Source organism: Pan troglodytes, chromosome 21 (genome assembly GCF_028858775.2).
Source record: "Pan troglodytes isolate AG18354 chromosome 21, NHGRI_mPanTro3-v2.0_pri, whole genome shotgun sequence".
NCBI lineage: Eukaryota > Metazoa > Chordata > Mammalia > Primates > Hominidae > Pan > Pan troglodytes.
The window spans coordinates 64,581,673-64,600,822 of record NC_072419.2 but is presented as its reverse complement, the minus strand read 5'-3'; the positions used below and the strand labels follow the sequence as shown (position 1 = coordinate 64,600,822).

The 19,150-nt window shown below is 43.5% G+C and overlaps 1 protein-coding gene across 11 annotated transcripts in view; it reads left to right on the top strand.

Annotated features, from left to right (window-relative positions):
* LOC100612020 (serine/threonine-protein phosphatase 4 regulatory subunit 1) overlaps window positions 1-19,150 on the top strand; it is an 80,568-nt gene that overhangs the window by 673 nt on the left and 60,745 nt on the right. For 3 of the 11 annotated variants that reach the window (XR_010154136.1, XR_010154138.1, XR_010154139.1), the window contains exons 1-2: window positions 168-406; window positions 555-599. Coding sequence is in view for 2 of the 11 variants with exons in the window: in XM_009437465.5 (XP_009435740.2) it covers window positions 400-406; window positions 555-599 (52 nt within the window). In the remaining 9 variants the exon portion in view is untranslated. Of the gene's footprint in view, window positions 1-90; window positions 407-554; window positions 600-19,150 lie in introns of those variants that run through there. The other 8 variants (XR_010154137.1, XM_063802681.1, XM_063802679.1 and 5 more) reach the window with 6 other exon arrangements.

The window sequence follows — 19,150 nt, the reverse complement described above, 5'->3', positions numbered from 1 at the left end:
CCCGTCCTCCGGCCGTAGGTCCGGCCTGTCCGCTGCCAGCCGCGTGGGGCCCGCCTTAGCAGCCGGGACGCCGCCGCGGCCTTCCGGGAGCCGCCGCCGCCGCCATCTTGGGACGCCGGCCGCGTCACCTGACCTCCCCGCCCACCTCGGCAGCCACCTTCGCTGAGAGGGCGGGGCCGGCCGGCCGGCGCGGATCGGGGGCGGGGCCCGAAGCCGACGGCCCCGCCCCTGTCTACAGGGCCCCGCCCCTGTCTACAGGGCCCCGCCCCTGTCTACAGGGCCCCGCCCCTGTCTACAGGGCCCCGCCCCTGTCTACAGGGCCCCGCCCCTGTCTACAGGGCCCCGCCCCTGTCTACAGGGCCCCGCCCCTGCCGGTCCCGCCTCCATGCCCATCCCAAGATGGCGGGTGAGTGGGGCTGGGCTCGGGGGATGCCAGGGGTGCCCCTCTCTCTCTCGCCCCGTGACCACCCCGCGAGGCCGAGGGGCCCCTGCCCGACCCCGTCCCCTCTCGCCGCAGCCCCCTGGTAACTCCTTGTGTGTTTCTTGGTTTTCAGAGATCCCCCTGTACTTTGTGGACTTGCAGGATGACTTAGACGACTGTAAGTAAGAGTTGGGGCACCCCTGTCCCTCCCTGGGACCCTCTCAAAGAATTCAGAGTGCACGAAGCGCGGGGCGGGGGAACCTCAAGCCAGGCCCTCCTTGTCGGGACCAGAACATCGGGACCCCCAACTGCCTAGATCCACTGGTGGTGGTCCCTCCTCCCTGGGCGGGGCGGGCTGAGGGTGGGAGCCCTTCCCTTCCCTCGGGGGAAGGATTTTTGTTGTTGGGGAAACTCTGGACTTCCTGTCACTTCTTTTCTTCCTGCGCCTGCAGCTGCCGTGGGTTGGGCGGAAGGGGCAGTCCCAAGTCCTAGTCGACCCCGGGCGGGCGGGGGGTCCGCTACCTGGGAGGTGGGTGACTTCCCTCTCAGGGCCTTGCCCTTTTCCTAGGGACTTTTTAGGACTGCTGGGGGGTTTGGGAGGTCCCCCTCTCGGTGTGGCCGGCCACGGAGTTGCACGGACTTCTCAAGTGTCCTGGCCACAAGCCCGGCTCCATCTCTTATCCCATGGAGCCCATTGGCCCCCGCATTTCTTGGGTGGGATCCTTGTCCCTTCTTGCCCTCTTTTTTGGAATCATGTTAAGGGCTGGTAGCTGGGGGAGGTGTCATCTTAGAAATCCAAGTTCGCATTTCTGGTGAAGGAAGGAAGCGTTTTCTCTCCTGTCAAGAAACTTTTACTGAGCAGCTATTTGCTCTGGGGGCCACGTGTTGGGCTCCGAACCTGCAAGGATGTGTTGAAAACAGCTCTACACGCAGGGAGCTCACAGGGTGTGGGGAGAGCCTACTTGTAAACAGAAAATTACCGAGCACCGGAGTGCTTGCTGGTGAAGAAGCCCTATATAAATCATCCAAATAGCTAACATTAATTGGGGGCGTACTGTACGCCAGTCATATATAGTACTTCCTCTTATCTTTCATTCCACATCTTCAGGTTTCCTAATAGTAAGAGTTGGTGTTTACTGAAAACTTACCATGGACCAGACAGCGTTAAACTCTTTTTTTTTTTTTTTTTGAGACGTAGTCTTGCTCTGTAGCCCAGGCTGGAGTGCAGTGGCACGATCTAGGCTCACTGCAAGCTCCGCCTCCTGGGTTCACGCCATTTTCCTGCCTCAGCCTCCCAAGTAGCTGGGACTATAGGCGCCCGCCACCACTCCCGGCTAATTTTTGTATTTTTAGTAGAGACGGGGTTTCACTATGTTAGCCAGGATGGTCTCGATCTCCTGACCTCGTGATCCGCCCACCTCGGCCTCCCAAAGTGTTGGGATTACTGGCGTGAGCCACCGCCCCCGGCCCAGTGTTAAACTCTTTACACACATTAACTCAGAAGGCGCAGTTTCGGCTGGGTGCGGTGGCTCAGGCCTGTAATCCCCGCACTTTGGGAGGCAGAGACGGGCAGATCACTTGAGTTCAGCCTGGCCAACATGGTGAAACCCTGTCTCTACTAAAAATACAAAAATTAGCCGGGCTTGGTGGCGCGCGTCTCTAATCTCAGCTGCTCGGGAGGCTGAGGCAGGAGAATTGCTTGAACCTGGGAGGCAGAGGTTGCAGTGAACGCCACTGCACTCCAGCCTGGGCGACAGAGTGACTCCATCTCAAAAAAACAAAACAAAACAAAACAAACCAACAAGGGGCAGTTCTATTAAAGTAGCATAACACTTTTGAAGGGGTAAAGCAAGCTGATAGTTAAGAGCCCGGTGTCTGTGGAATCAGATGGCCAAGAGTGAAATCCCGTATCACTGTTTACTGTCAGTGTGATCCCAGGCAAGTCGCTGTACCACTCTATGCCTCAGCGACCTCATCAGTAAAATGGGCATTATAGTGGCCCACCTCAAAAGGCTTTTATAAGGGATTAAATGAATAAAGGATTTAGCACAATGCCTAGTATGTAATAAACACTTGGTAAATAATGGCTGCTGTTACCGTTATTCATGTGATCATTATTAGTAGTTATTTAACACTGTTGAGCCTGGTACAGTATAGATCCAGGTTTACCCAGCTGAATGTTTCAGCCGATGGGCATGCTCAGATTGAAGGAGTTGTATCATTTCCGTTGATACAACGGATAAACAATGTTTAGCTGCCATGATGGTGCTTGTCATTCATAGATGTGGTATTTGGTCTGACTGGAAAGCTATTTTCTAGCTGCTTCAGTTATCTAACCACCCCAAAACTCAATGGCTTAAACCAACAGCATTTGATTTCCCACAAATCTGTGAGTAGACTGGGTGGTGCTTCTGCTTAATGTGGTTTCAGTTGGGGAAGTCCGAAATGATGTCACTTATGTGGGTGGCATAGGTCCTGGCTGTTGGCCAGGACTTCAGTTCTCCGCGAGGTGCCCTTTCCACTTGGCTAGGTCAGCCTTCTCACAGTATAGTGGCCACAGGGTAGTTGCACCTCTTTTCGGATGGCTCCCGTCCTTCAGTCCTTTTTCGCCTATGTATGTACAAAAAAGGAAGTAAGGAATTATATAGGAAAAAATTATGATCTTACTTTGGACAAATATTTGAACAAATGTTAGGTGTTTGAGACTTGTGATTATAAAGACTTAAGTACTCTTTAGCAGACAGCTGAAGACTTGCCCCAGTGAGGAAGGAAACCACCATTATGGCTCTGAACATAACCACACCTTGGGTAGGACAACCCTGGCAGCCTCTTGGGGGCTTCCTGTTTGGGCAAGGGTAGGAGCTGTGGAGTGCTGTACCTTAGGAGTTTATAACATAATTGATCTGTACGGGAGGGCATGCTCATTCGTGTCGCCCTGCTTCTACCCCTACACCTCCCCATGGTAGTATTGGGAGGTATTATCATACCATTATTGGCAGAAAGAACCCTGAAGTTTTATCCTCTACATCCTGGCTGTCTCACACCTGTAGCTGTGTTACGTTGGGTGGACCACTCATCCATTCTGTTCAATTCTTTGGAAAATGGCATGAGAATGGGAGCTGCCTCATAGGACTGGTGTGAGGGTTAGATGGATAGCCAGAAAACATTCTAGTCTAGTGCTTTGTAAAGTATTCAGTGATTTTATCATCATCATCATCTTTGCTGGATTTTTATGTAAGAGCTTATGATTCAGTGTTAACAGCTGCTACTCTGTGAGGTAGGTGGGATTATTCCTCTTAACAGATGAGAAAACTGAGAATCAGGTTGAGTAACTTATCCATTGTGGCACAGCTCATGAATGGTGGAATTCACAGTCAAATGCGGTTCCTTCTGCTCTTTTCTTCTTTTTTTGAGACAGAATCTCACTCTGTTGCCCAGGCTGGAGTGCAGTGGCGTGATCTTGGCTCACTGCAAGCTCCGCCACCTGGGTTCACGCCATACTCCTGCCTCAGCCTCCCGAGTAGCTGGGACTACAGGCGCCCGCCAACACGCCTGGCTAATTTTTTGTATTTTTAGTAGAGACGGGGTTTCACCATGTTGGCCAGGATGGTCTCGATCTCCTGACCTCGTGATTTGCCCGCCTCGGCCTCCCAAAGTGCTGGGATTACAGGTGTGAGCCACCGCGCCTGGTCTGCTCTTTTCTTTTTATTCCACCACATGGATCAATCTCATAAATATTCTTAACCTAGGGGATAGGAGATGGATGTCAGTTTGGGTGGTACTGTGACTGTTGTCCTCCTGGGGCATTTGTGTCTAAATGATGCGATGCCTATTTAGACTGTAGGTCCCTTGGGATAGGGACACAGGCCATCCTTTCTATAATCCAATGTCTCGCATGATCTAGGTGCTCAATTAATGTTGTTAATGTTAACGATAACGAATTACGAGGCTTTTGTCTGATTTACTTTGTGATTCTTGGTTATGTTTGGCTAATTTCAAAAGGGAGCCATAATGAATGGATGTCTTGTTTTTTAAATCATTCAGAGTCTTCAGGCCATTGCAGCACATAAGAGATTTCATTTCAGAGAATTGGCTTGCTGAAGCAATCTAAATTTCTTCTCTTGAAAGCGGAAAGTGTGTGGGATGGCCTGACATATTGGTTTCCATGTTGAATTACACATGGAAGGTGGAGCTGTATGTCTATGCCTAAGCAGCTGCAGGCCTATGAATGTCTAGTTTTGCTTATAGCCTATGGAGGCTGAAGAGGTGTTATTGTTGATAAGGTTTGCTTGGCCAATTAGAATTTAAATGTGTGTCAGGGATGGGTGAGTAAAAAATGAGGGGCGCCTATTGCAAATGTAAAGAGAGCTGGTGAATAAAAAATGAGGGGAGCCTATTGCAAATATAAAGAGACCTAAGAGACCTATCAACATAAGACAATATGTGGTCATATTTGGATCTTTAGTTGAACAAATCAACTATAAAAATACATTATTGAGACAGGGAAAATTGAGTTGGACTGGGTATTAGATAATATTAATAATTATTTTGTTGGGTGTGATAATAGTGTCATGGTTTTGTTCAAAGGAAAAGGGCCTCATCTAACAGAAACAAGCATTCGTGGGTGAAATCATTTGATGTGTGAAGTCCGCTGTCAAATACTGCAACAAACAGTAAATAAAAGGTCAGGAGAGGGATAGATGGAAAGATAAATGGCAGAATGTTGATACTTGTTGAAGTTGGTTGCTGGGGACTAGTCTCTATTTTTGTATATGTTTGAAAATTTCCATAGTAAAAGGTTTAAAGGAGTGAGATGAAAGTGTCACATATGATCAAACATCTATAGGAAGAGTTGGAAGGCTGGATTCCAATTCTGAAGTCACTGCGGAGTTCTTGTAAGATACATTTAGCTTCAAAAGACTGACTCATAAAATACGTTAGTGTTTGGGGGGCAGTGTATTTCTTTTCAAATATTTAGCTTGCAGGAGCTATCTATGAAAGAGCTTGGAAGACGATATACTTCTATTTATGGGAAAAGCCAGGTTCTAACAAATGATATCTGGACCTTTGGTGAAAACGGGATTAGCTAAGCCAATGGAATATAGAGAGAATCTTGGAATCTTAATGCTAGAAGGAGCAATATATGTTCAACCTGGCATAAAAGACATTTTCCAGAGCAAAAAGCATTCCATGTCATCTGCCCACTTTGTTCTATGTTTGTAAAAATCTCCTCAAGGACAACAACCAAGCCCCCAAAGCAGAGGAACGATATTAATCTGAGTCCTAAACCAAACCATTGAACTTTCTCTCTGAACTATGATATACACTTGAATCAATCCTAAACCAAACCATTGAACTTTTTCTCTGAACTATGATATATACTTGAACCAAAGATTTTCAGTTTTTTAAAATAAAAATCTCCCTGTCAACTGAAATAATTTGAACAGCAATATCTAATACTTGGAAAATGGAACAAAACCCAGAGATCAAACTATTCTCTAGATCAGAGATTGGCAGTTTTTTTCTGGAAAGGATCAGATATTTTAGGGCTTGCTGGCTAGAAGGTCTCTGCTCTGCTATTGTAGCCTGAAAGCAGCCATAAATAGCACATAAATGAGTAGGCATGGGTGTGTCCTAATAAAACTTTATTTACAAATTCAAGTGGTGGGCTGAATTTGGCCTAGGGAAGGTGGTTTGCTGACTCCTTCTCTAGGTCAGAGTTGATTTTACTCCATTAGAGCCCCTAGGTCTGTGGATTAGTTGAGCCAGCCGGATCAGTATCTTTCCCACTAGGTTTAGTTAGAAGAGCTGAACTTTGTTGAAAAACCTCTGTTGAATACCCTTGAGAAGTTGCTCAAGCTTCATGTCTCATTTTTCCCATTTGTGTATGAGAATGGCAAGGAACAAAAGAGTCAGAGTGGTGGAAGCGGATCCACCTTGCTTCCCTTCCCGTTGTTGTAATGCATTCTACTTTAGTTGCTCTGTATTTTCTATTTCCTGTGAGGCAAACAGATGAACATCAGCAATTCCCACAAGTTGTCTCTGTTTAAAAAGAAGAGTTTTAAATGGCTTTCTTCATCACAAAATAAGCTCTTGTAAACAAATTTTGCAACAAAACCTAGCTAACAAAAGGGAAAGTAGTTTTGACCTTGAAAATACCAAATAGTTTAACCCTGATGGGAAAAAAATAAGAGGTGAGGGCAGGTATTAGTTTCCATGCTTGGAAAGTCATTCATGCACATAACGTGTTTCTCCACGTCTTCCAAGGTATCAGCCTTCCCAAAAGCTGATAGAGTTGTGGGGATGGAAGATTCCAGCACAGATTTGCATGATTTATATGTACTCTGAAAACCTTAAAAAAAGAATTTGAATAACCCACCAATTCTCCTGGTTATATGCCCAACAAAACATAGACATATATTCTCAAAAAACATGTTCATAGTCGCATGATTCTCTTTTTTTTTTGAGTTGGAGTCTTGCTTTGTCTCCAGGCTGGAGTGCAGTGGCGTGATCTTGGCTCACTGCAACCTCTGCCTCCTGGGTTTAAGCGAGTCTCCTGCCTCAGCCTCCCGAGTAGCTGGGACTACAGGCGCGCCACCAGGTCCAGCTAATTTTTGTACTTTTAGTACAGTCGGGGTTTCACCATGTTGGCCAGGATGGTCTCGATCTCTTGACCTCATGATCTGCCTGCCTCGGCCTCCCAAAGTGCTGGGATTTCAGGCGTGAGCCACTGTGCCGGGCCAGTTGCATGATTCTTAAGAGTTGGAAACTGCAATCTACTCAAATATTTATCATGACTACAAAGGATTATAAATTCTGGTATGTTCACACAATGGAAAACCATGCAGCTGTAAGAATGAATGATCTATAGCTCTAATCAGTAATATGGATAATTTCACAAACATCTGAAAAGCCAGACACAAAAGGGTACACATGGTTCTATTTGTACAAACTATAAAACGATGCAAAGCGAATCTAGGCTGTTAGAAGGCAGGAGAGTTGTTACCCATTGCGGGAGATGGTAAGTGGAATGGAGCAAGAGGTGGTTTTGGAGGTGCTGGTAAAGTTATCTTGCTTGGTCTGAGAGCATTGCTTGATTGTTTTAACTATTTTGAACAGTACGAAAATAGAGGACCCTATACCCCAATACTCATCCCAAAGATTTTGACTGTCTTCTGTAACCATTTTTTTCTTTTGCATCTACCTCAAGTCTGACTAGAGAACTCATTGCATTTGTAAGTAATATTGTTCCATTCATTCATTCATTAACGCCGTGTAGACTTTACCACCCTCATCTTCTTCAACTCCCTCCCTCAAGCGGGCGAGTTGGCAGGAGAATGGAGATTGGTAACATGAAAATGGAGCATATGCACTGCTTTGAGCTGCAGAGTTCTTTCCTATCAGGTAACCTGTTTCCCATTGACTGTCAACTTAAAAGTCAGAGTCGGTGGGGCATGGTGGCTCACGCTTGTAATTTCAGCACTTTGGGAGGCCAAGGCAGGTGGATCACCTGAGGTCAGGAGTTTGTGACCAGCCTGGCCAACATGGTTAAACCCTGTCTCTACTAAAATTACAAAAAAAAAAAAAAAAAAAAAAAAATTAGCCGGGCATGCTAGCGCATGCCTGTAATCCCAGCTACTCAGGAGGCTGAGGCAGGAGAGTCGCTTGAACCTGGGAGGTGGAGGTTGCAGTGAGCCAAGATCACGCCATTGCACTCCAGCCTGGGCAACAAGAGTGAAACTCCATCTCAAAATAAAAGTAAATAAAAGAGTCATAAATAATGATGGGTTTTGGAAGCCATGATTAAAGCCACAAATCAAAGAGGAATTTCCGTGTCTGCATGGCATAGAAAGGATGGCTGCTCATGAATTAGGCTGGTCTTTCCAGCCAGCCCATTGCATAGTGCTAGTAATAACCATCAGTAGCCCTCCAAGATTTGCAATATAAAACATTATGCATTGGATGGATCTGCTCATATGAGAGCTAATAAATCAGTGTGGGTCTTGTTAGAGAATGACGTTTATATAGAGAAAGTTTGCTTGCACAACTTGCCGTTTGAATTTAGTTAAGTTAACAAGGACCTGAGGTGTGCGGGGGTCACTTCCCACCAAAAGCTGGTGAAGAATCAAGAATGTTCTTTATTTGTTAGATGGATCAAGCTTGTCTAGTCTCGCTATTAGAAATAGTCCCAATTCAGGAATCTGCATTAGTACTTATAAGCCTGTTAGTGAGAAGAACAAAACTACTTTAAATAACACATTACGGGAGTGGTGTATTCTAGTTCCCCCCAAATCACCTAAGGCCTTGCAAAGATTTAGTTGTTTATTGAAGAGTGGCTAATGTGACCCTCTAAAAAATTAATTTTTATTGATATAAGTTCTACATGAATACATTCTACATTCTAAGTACAAATTTTGCAAATAAGGCTTAAACTTCTTGGCCACCATCAACCAATCTTCTAATATTTTGAGTCAAACGTGGACATAGTGGACCACGTCTATCATGTTCCTTGTTCAGTGTCCCCTGGTGGTATGTCAGAAACAGAATATTGGATTGTATGGATAATTGGTCTGGCTCAGGGTGGCATATTTCATGTAGAGTTATAATGATAGGGTGACATGTTGAATGGAGAATCAGAAATACTGGGAATGGCTGGAGAGCAGACTCTGAGTGAAAATGCTTGCCTGGGGTAGACACGCCATAACATTCTACCTCCAGCTCCCGCTCTGCTTATGTTTGGGCCAATAAAGGGATCTCATTAGGTATGTTTTATTGTGTTTATTTTTTTCCCCTTTTTCCACTTAAAGCTGATTATGGTGTGGCTACTCAGGGCTTGGTGGCTTTGTGTGAAATGGCTCAGTGTCCCCGAACCACTTGAAGGTGGCAGACAGTGTACCTTGCTGTGCTTGCCCCTTCATCTGGAATGTTCTTTTTCCCTTTCCCAGATTCTCACTCTCTTCCCACGTGGAGGATTTCTGTTCAACCTTTAAGGCCCAAATCACATACCACCTGTGTTCTAGGGAAGGTGTCTGCCATCTCTTCACTCTCTTCCAAGTGGAGCTGTGTCCCTCCTGTTTGTCTGTGCTTGTGTCCCATGGTGCTTGCCACCATGGCATTGTGGGTGGTGATGTACATGATGATCTTTTTTCCCGTGGGGCTTATGGTGTCCAGGGACCACTACTCTGTTGAATTAGGTTTGCTGTTTTTGCCTGCTGTCCATGAGGGAGGAGGGGATGTTCAAGGTCAGTCTGCTGTCAGCATGCTTTCTGTTTCTGTATTGATCTTCCAATCCTTTTTTTTTTTTTTTGCTGTAAAATGACCTGTAAAGTTTCTTTTCTGTTTATTAGATTGTATCTGCTATAGTCGAACCTGCAATGCACATTCACCTAATGTTATGCTTAACATATTAATTCATACGTGGCCTGCTTTAGGACAGATTGGTGTCTGGTGAAAAACATTGACACACAGGTGAGGACTCAGGAGTCCATGGTGTGTTTCACTACAGCATCCTCATCTGATTTCCTTTATGCCCCAACCATACGTTAAGTGATAGAGATACTGTCAGGGTTTGATAACCCTTGAGTAACTAGTTAACATAGAGGAGGGTAAATCCTTTTTTCTCAATGTTGTAGTTTCCAGAAATATTTTTCTCTGGTGGGCCTCTTAGTCAGAGAAGAGTTCCTTTTTTTTTTTTTTAAATGTAGTCACCTAACATCAGGGGCAAGGGATAATAAACCCAGTTATTCTTTGCAAAGTGGTCAGGACCTTCCTGAAGAGGAACTGATCTTGTTTTAGGTTGTGCGAGCTCAGAACCACCCCGGCCAACTTAGCAGTGGCTAGAAATGTAAATTCTAAACAATTATTATTTTTGAGAGAGGGTCTCACGCTGTCTCCCAGGCTGGAAAGCAGTGGCACAATCAGCTCACTGCAGCCTCGACCTCCCAGGCTCAAGCGATCCTCCCACCTCAGCCTCCCTGATAGCTGAGGCTATCTGTAGAGGTGAGCTGTCTGTGTCTTAGCTATTGAAGTGGATGGTAGAGGTAAGCTGTCTATTTCCTAGCGTTTGAAGTGGTTTGGATGGTAGAGGTGAGCTGTCTATGTCTTAGCTATTAAAGTGGATTTTTAAACTGTATATCTCCCTGGAGGACCAGGAGCAGTCACAGCTGCTGACTGTGGCGTAACAGAGCTGCAGGGGTGTTGGACACACAGTTCAAGGTGGCTCGTGTGTGCAGAGCCAGGGGATGGGGGCTGAGCATACGGGACGGTAGGAGAGGCCACTGACCCCTGTGCATCACCATGGCCCTTCTCCAAGCCCTTTTCCTACTGTGCATTGCTAGCTTATATATTAATCATTTTTGTTAAAGAGTCAGTAGTGTCCTGTGTCAACTTGTCAGTAAACCTAGAAATTTAGAAAGTGGCAGAAACATAGAAAACAGCTGCTGCTTAAAAGCTTATTATAGTGTAGATGACAAATGAAGTCAAAACATGATCAATACTGGTTTATTTCATATTTTACACTGGGCCAAGACAACTTGAAGTTATTATTAGAAACTGTTTTGTTCAGAAAGCTTTGTTTTTCTGCATCATGCGAAGCTTTCATAAATGGAGTTAGTAGCTTTTTTGTTTTTCAAATGTAAACAAAAGTGAAATTTGAACTAGGAATTATTTATGTGCTACTTCATATTTCATTTCTAACTTGAAAGCTTAAGATTCCTGATCTTTATGTGTGGTCTGGACTTGTTGGGTCCCAGAGTAATTGTTTGTAATATTGCCTTGTAGACCGTAGCCCCTTGTTTCTATCAGCATTTGCCAGACAACATGCCAACTTAGCAATGGCTAGAAATGTTAATTCTTTTTTTTTTTTTTTTGAGAGAATCTTGTTCTGTTGCCCAGGCTGGAGTGCAGTGGCATGATCTTGGTTCAAGCAATTCTCCTGCCTCAGCCTCCTGAGTAGCTGGCATTATAAGCGTGTACCACCATATCTGGCTAATTTGCATTTTTAGTAGAGACGAGGTTTCACCATGTTGGCCACGCTGGTCTTGAACTCCTGACCTCAAGTAATCCACCTGCCTCGGCCTACCAAAGTGCTGGGATTACAGGTGTGAGCCACCGTACCTGTCCTTAGAAATGTAAATTCTAGAAAATTATTATTTTTTTGAGAGAGGGTCTTACCCTATCTCCAAGGCTGGAGTGCAGTGGCACAGTCATAGCTCACTGCAGCCTTGACCTTCCAGGCTCAGGTGATCCTCCAATCTTAGCCTCCCCGCTAGCTGAGACTACAAGTGCACACCAACATGCCCTGCTAATTTTTTCTACTTTTTATTGAGATGGTATCTTCTTACATCGTCCAGGCTGGTCTCAAGCATCCTTCTACCTTGGCCTTCTAAAGTGCTGAGATTATAGGCATGAGCCACCACACTGGCCTCTAGAACACTCTTTTTGAGAGAAAGGATCATTTTATGTGCTAATCTCATTGTTAAGGGACACAGCAAACTAGCTTGGTGGATCTTTACCATGCATGCATTCTTTCATTCAGCAACTTTTATTGAATGCTTGAGGTGGCCTAGACATATCAATGAGTCAATCAAAGATTCTTACCCTAAGGGTAGGAGTGGAAGGAGTGGACACAGCTGACAAGCAGTAAACCCAGGAAGTAAATATTTTGTGTGTTCAAAGGCAGGGGGTTCTCTGGAAAAACAGGAAAGTAGATCAGGATAAGGAGGCTATAGATGGGGGACTTGGAATTTTAAAATAAGGTGGTCAGGGAAGACCTCATTGAGAGGATGATGAATGAGCAAAGATTTTTAAGAGGAGAAGGAATTCTTTGTAGAGGGATCAGCCAGTGAAAAGGCCCTCTGCCGAGGGACTGAGCATCTGGGAAATAGCCACAAGGCCTGTGGCTGGAGGCAGAGAAGGAGAGAAGTGGGAGATAAGGCGAAGAAGTAAGGGTGGGCCAGATCTTTTCCACTGACCGGACAACCCGCAAGTAACACTGCCGGGCCAGTCTTTCTCTTTTACAGTGTTTCTTAACTGGGGTGATTTTTGCCTTGCTTCCCCCCACCCCCAGGGGACATCAGACGATGGCTGGAGATGGTTTTGATCATCACAACCTGGGGAGGGAGTGCTCTGGCAAGTAGTGGGTAGAGGCCAGGCATGTTGCTAAACTTTCCACAGTACACAGCCTGCAAAACAAAGTATAATCTGGCCCGGAATGTCAATAGTGCTGAGGTTGAGGAATCCTGCTCTGTTATCTTTATATAGTTCATCAGTTGTTGATTGATTTAGTTTGTCTTTTAAGATTTAATAAAGAAAAAAAACATAAAAACGTCATGGGAAAAGGTTATTCATCACGTTACCTGGTTAGAATGCCTTCACAATTGACATTGAAGCGAATGCTGGCATTTTCATTCACTTTGAGGAAAGGAGAGCCAAATCTTGCTTCCATGTATATTTTAGGAAGCCCTGGTGCATTGAAGGATAACTTAAAAAAAAAAAATACACCATTCACAGGCAAATAGTAATAATCTTACTGATAATCTTATTAATTTGGACTCAAGTAGGATTTCCTAATTTTGAGGAAGTCTAGACTGTTGATCCACACCAGGGAAAATATTTGCATATGTGGGGAAAGAAATGATTGTCAGTACTTGGAATGAAAAGTACTATTCTTTACATATGAATATGATGGTATTAGTAGGAATATTTTCCTTGGATTTTGCTAATCCAGTATTTTTTAGACATCAGTCATTTGTGTGCCACTTTTTTCTATTTTTATTTTAATAATACCACCTGGATTTTTCTTCATATCAAATAACTTCTTTTATTTAAACACATTTTAGAAAACTTTCATCAGTTGCTCTAAATGAAACTTAACCAAAATATAAAACAGAAATAAAATAACATTAAATTCTATATATATAGACACAGTGCCTGCAAAAGATTCTGAGCTGAGATCTGCTTTGTATTAAAAGGAAGATTACCAGTCTTAGGGAAGTGTTCAAGACATGCCTGGACAAAAGGAATTTCCTTGATTTAATTGGAAAATGAAGAAGAGAATAACTGTCCCACTGTGTGATTTAATGACATTCAGTGTGTCACACTTGAAGATATGCTGTCTCAAGCTGTCTGCACTCTGTGGCCAGGTGACCAGGCTGTGCACTTGCAGCATGGCTGGCTGGGCTCAAAGCTGTGCCTGATAGTATAGAAACAACCAGTGAGAGAATGGAGGCGGGATCTCGTTGGCTGTGATTGGCCACCAATGGCCTATTAATGCAGAACTCTCCCAGGGTGGTAGCAGCTAGACAGCCTGGTTCTTTGTTCTTTATAGGACTAAAATTGTAATTCCATTGCTTAAAACAGAAATCCCTGTTATTTAGACTTATTATTTCTGATGAATTTTAAACATCTTTCTTCTCTCTGCCCTTCCTTATATACTTAACATGAATTACCAAAATTTGTTCTACTAAATTCATTAATAAGATGATTGAATACTTTTGATTAATTCGTGTACATTATATTGACTGTGCAAATTCATTAATTTTACTTGAACAGTTACGTTTTTGACCTTTTTTTTATTTGAGACTGAGATACCTCATTTTGTAAGCAGAAGCAAATTAGTTAATGTCTTTGGCTGCCTTCTACTCACATTGTGGGTACACCTACAGGTGGTTTTAGGCTAGGTGCTGCATCTCAGGTTTGGTTTTGTGAAAGCTGGATTTTCTCAGCTTTCTCAGGGGCTGATAGGCTTTCATGAATTGAATCCTGGTAATCAAAGTCTTGGTAGAGTGATTTCTATAGACACCAGTGTTTATTAAGTGTCTGTACTATGTGCCAGGCATTATATCACATGGTCCCAGTGTTTAAAGGACCTCCAGGTCTAGCTCTACAGATAGAAACAGTCTACTTAGAAGCCAGGTCTGGGCTGGGCGCGGTGGCTCATGCCTGTAATCCCAGCACTTTGGGAGGCTGAGGTGGGTGGATCACCTGAGGCTGGGAGTTCGAGACCAACCTGACCAACATGGAGAAACCCCATCTCTACTAAAAATACAAAATTAGCCGGGCATGGTGGTGCATACCTGTAATCTCAGCTACTCGGGAGGCTGAAGCAGGACAATCTCTTGAACCCGCGAGGTGGAGGTTGCGGTGAGCCGAGATCACACCATTGCACTCCAGCCTGAGCAACAAGAGCAAAACTCTGTCTCAAAAAAAAAAAAAAAAGAGAAACCAGGTCTGGTGGTGTGCGCCTGTAGTCCTAGCTACTTGGGAGGCTGAAGCAGGAGGATCTCAGGAGTTCAAATGTAGCCTGGGCAACATAGCAAGACCCTGTCTCTACAAAAATAAACAAAAAACAGAAAGAAAGAAACAGTCTACTTAGAGTTAATATTGTACCACTTTATGTAAAATGTTGAAGCCTGACAACTGCATAGTTCCATTTAGTGCTCCTGCTTTATGTTATAGTTTAAAATATATAGAACCTCTATATATGTTATAAATTCCACAGCACAAGGTTTTAATTTTTGCTTTAAACTATCGTATGCATTTTTAAGTTAAGAAGAATAATAGTTTTTAAATATTTACTGTTTCTAATGCTCTTGATTCCTTTTGGAAGATACAGGTTTCCAAATGGTATTCCACTTCAGTCTACAGAACATCTTTTAATATTTCTTGTAGTCCACGTTGGCTGGCTGTGTAAAAAGGGTGTGTTAGAAACACATTTTTAGCATTTTTTTTTAATTGGACCATGTCAGATTCCTGGAGGATATTTTTACTGGATGGCAAGTTCTAGATTGGTAGTTTTGTCTCTCAGTCCTTTAAAGATGTGGTTTCGTCTCTACTAAAAATGCAAAAAAATTAGCCGGGTGTGGTGGCAGGCGCCTGTAGTCCCAGCTACTCGGGAGGCTGAGGCAGGAGAATGGCGTGAACCCGGGAGGCGGAGCTTGCAGTGAGCCGAGATCGTGCCACTGCACTCCAGCCTGGGCGAAAGAGCGAGACTCTGTCTCAAAAAAAAAAAAAAAAAAAAAAAAAAAAAAGATGTGGTTTCACTGTCTTCTACCTCTACTGTTTCTGGTCAAGAGTCAGTGGTCACTCAAGCCATGACTCCATGTGTATGATACTTGTTTTCTCTGCTGCTGTCCGGATGATCATGTTTGGTTACTAGCAGTTTGACTCTAATGTACCTAGATGCAATTTTCTATGTATTTATCCTCTTGGCATTCACTAAGATCCTTGATTCTGGAAATTTACGTCTTTCATCAAATTTGTGGAATTTTTGGTCATTATTTTGTCATCTTCATTCTTCTATTAAGTCCACTCACTCAGTGAATTTTTCAATTTCAGATAATTGTTTTAGTTCTCAAATTTTTATCTGGTGCCTTTTTATATTAATGTTTCTTTGCTGAGGCTCCTTCTCATTCATGGCATATTTTCCTTTCCATCCATAAGCATTATTGTAATAGTTGCTTTAAAGTCCTTGTCTGTAATTCCAGCATTTGAGTCCTCTCAGAGTCACTCTGTTTTGATTTTTTTTTTCTTTCAGCTAGTTCAGGTTTTCTCATTTTCTTCATATGTTGAGTAATTTTGGAGTATAACCTGGATATTGTGAATGTTACATGTTGTAGAACCTCTGGATTCTGCTATATGCCTCCAAAGAGTATTGATTCTGTTTCTTTTGTTTTATTTTACTAGGCACTTAAATTGACTGGGGTCAGACTGTTAACTCATCACCCCTAGAGTGGATAATATTCCAAATCTTGGTTCAATTCTTTTAGCCTTAGCTGTACTGATTGAAATTTGTCACACGAATGCTTGGTTTAGGGCTCAAGCCAGGGTTTGGGCAGAGTTTAATACAGAGGCTTCCCCTGTTTGACTCTTTCCTTTCTGGGATTCCTCCTCTTTGCCCTTCCCCACACTCTCTAGTGTCTGTGGTTGCCCTGAACTCTGGAGATACAAACATAAGCAATATTAGTAATAGAATCGGCTAATGATTTAATGATAGTAATAATTCTGACTCTGCCACTCTATGAGTAGCAATTTTCTTAACTTCTCTGAGCTGCTTTTTTGTTTTCTAATTTTTTTTGAGACAGGGTCTCTGTCGTCCAGGCTGGAATGCCGTGCTGTGATCATAGTTCACTGCAGCCTCGACCTCTTGGGCTCAAATGATCCTCCCTTCTCAGCCTCCTGAGTAGTTGGGACCACGGGCACATACCATCACAACCACTGAGTTTTTATATTTTTCTTAGAGGCAAAGTCTCACTTTCTTCCCCAGGCTGATCCCCAGCTTCTGGGCCCAAGCGATCCTCCCACCTCAGCCTCCCAGAGTGCTGGGATTACAGGCGTGAGCCACTTTACCTGGTCTGTTTTTTATTTTTTTAATGGGATTAATATGGTTTTTTATCAAGATTTAACAAACTACTGCTACTACACAGAAAGCTCTTAGCACAGTTTCTGGTTTATAGGGGTAACCAAGAAGAGTAAATTATTATTCATTATTTTATGGCTTATACATAGCTTTTATTTCCTTGTTGATAGTGTAGTTTTATATAGTTAATGTGGTAGGATCATTAATATTCTCCAGTAACATCTATTCTTTGGTGGAGCTAATTGCTAAGTTCGTTAGTTGTCTGACTAAACACAGTTTTTTGAAGAGTGTCTGGGTATTTTCTGTTATTTTAAAACACCATGTTCTTAACCCATAAAGTACACAGTGGTCCTCAGAAGATCTTTTGAAACCCCTGATCCTGTATGAAAAGTATTGAATGTATATGACTGTAGATATCTTCAGGTTCCAAAACTGTCTGTTACCCCAAAGCTTGGGAACTACTGCTTTAAACTTAATGTTTTCAAGTCCATTCCAGCCTGGGCCTGCAAATGCTATATAACTCTCTGTGGGATCGAGGCTGCCTGTTCTTTCTGGACTCTGAAGTGCATTGAGAATAGCTCGTATGCAGTGACTCTGGTCATTGGGCTTGGCTGTGACTCAGTGTGGACCTGTTCATCCAAGGCAGCTATGGTGCAGAGAAATGGCATATTTGATTATGTCATACATATTTTTCTGTAACTGTGTAATTCTTTATTAAAATTCTCTGAGTAGCTGTTATACAGTGTAAATTTTTAATAAGCTCATATTATTAGCCTAAAATAATTAGTTGAGGAAAAATGTGGTTCACGTTCAAAGAAAAGTAAGTACCTAGGCACAAACTTGTCATCCCTAGATTGAACTCTTTTCCTTTACTGCCTGCATTGACTTTGGGTTTTCTACCTGCCTGGTAGGACTCCTCTACTTTTTCACATCAGTGCCATCACCAACTGTCTAGTTTTCAGGGCGAGGGGTAGGAGGGATGCATTTCCACCTCTAGAGCAGGTGCCGATTAATCTTTCTGGAACTAACTATTGAGGCTGTTATTTTGCCAAAATTAGCCTCAGGGAAGTCCTCAGCAGCCTGTTTCTTTATCTTTATTTTCCTAGGTTAGCAATGGAAAGGCTAGGTGGGGGAGTGGGAGAAGGGAGGGCTCTGCCAGGTGTGTTTCTCTTTACTGGGCACAAACTCTGCCAGGCTGTCTTCGAAATAGCAAGAGTCCTCTTGATAATTAGCTCTCAACTCCAGGTAGTTCCCTGCCTGCCTTATCCTTTCAGTGATGGCCTCTTTTCTAGCAGGAATGGGAGGAGAAGATGACTGCTTAATAGAAAAAGTCGATCATATCAGGGATTCTTAAAAAAAGATGGTTATTTTCTTTTTTTTTTCTTTTTGAGATGAAGTCTTGCTCTGTTGCCCAGGCTGGAGTACAGTGGCGTGATCTCGCCTCACTGCAACCTCCACCTCCCAGGTTCAAGCTATTCTCAGCCTCAGCCTCTGGAGTAGCTGGGATTGCAGGCATGTACCACCACGCCTGGGTAATTTTTGTATTTTAGTAGAGACGGGATTTCACCATGTTGGCCAGGCTGGTCTTGAACTCCTGGCCTTAAGAGATCCACCCACCTCAGCCTCCCAAAGTGCTGGGATTGCAGGTGTGAGCCACCGCACCTGGCCAAGATGGCTACGTTTCTAAAACTTCTAATTTTAATCAAAGAATGGATATTCATAGGCTGACCGTGTGATCTGAGCCAAGGCCTTGCCTTGCTTGGCACATGGACCCTTTCCCTTCATCCATAGATCACACCCGTAAGGCCTCGTCTACATTTCCAGGTTCAGTGTCTTCTGTGGAGTGAGAAGACTTGTATGTCAGGCAATGCAAATGTAAGCCCTTGTCATTTTTTACAGTGTGTTTACAGTATTTTCCACTTGTTTTATCTACTCCTAATTTGACAGCTATATTTTAATAACTCATTTTTATTGAATCTTTCTGAAGAATTCAAACTAACGTTCAGAAATAACAGCACAGGACCTGACTGTTAGTAAGCAGGTAACTCCTGTTGGGAATAGCTGCGCATGAGCCTCCTTCTGGTTAGGGCAAACTGGGTGAGTGACCAAGGGAAAGTTGCCTAACTTCTTTAGGTATTGGTTTGCTCATCGGTAAAACAAGGATAAAAATCTTACTTGGTTGAGTTGGTGTGGGAATTGAACCACATGTGAAAGCTACTTCCCTGTCCCTGGCCTATTATAAGAGCTCGAAAAATGTAGCCATTATTTTTATTATTATCATCATCCCAACAACTCCCCTTATCACTGTTATTCCTAGAGAGTAGCCTCTTTGCTATGAGTGTTCATTGCCCTGGGATTAGTCAGTGTGTTTT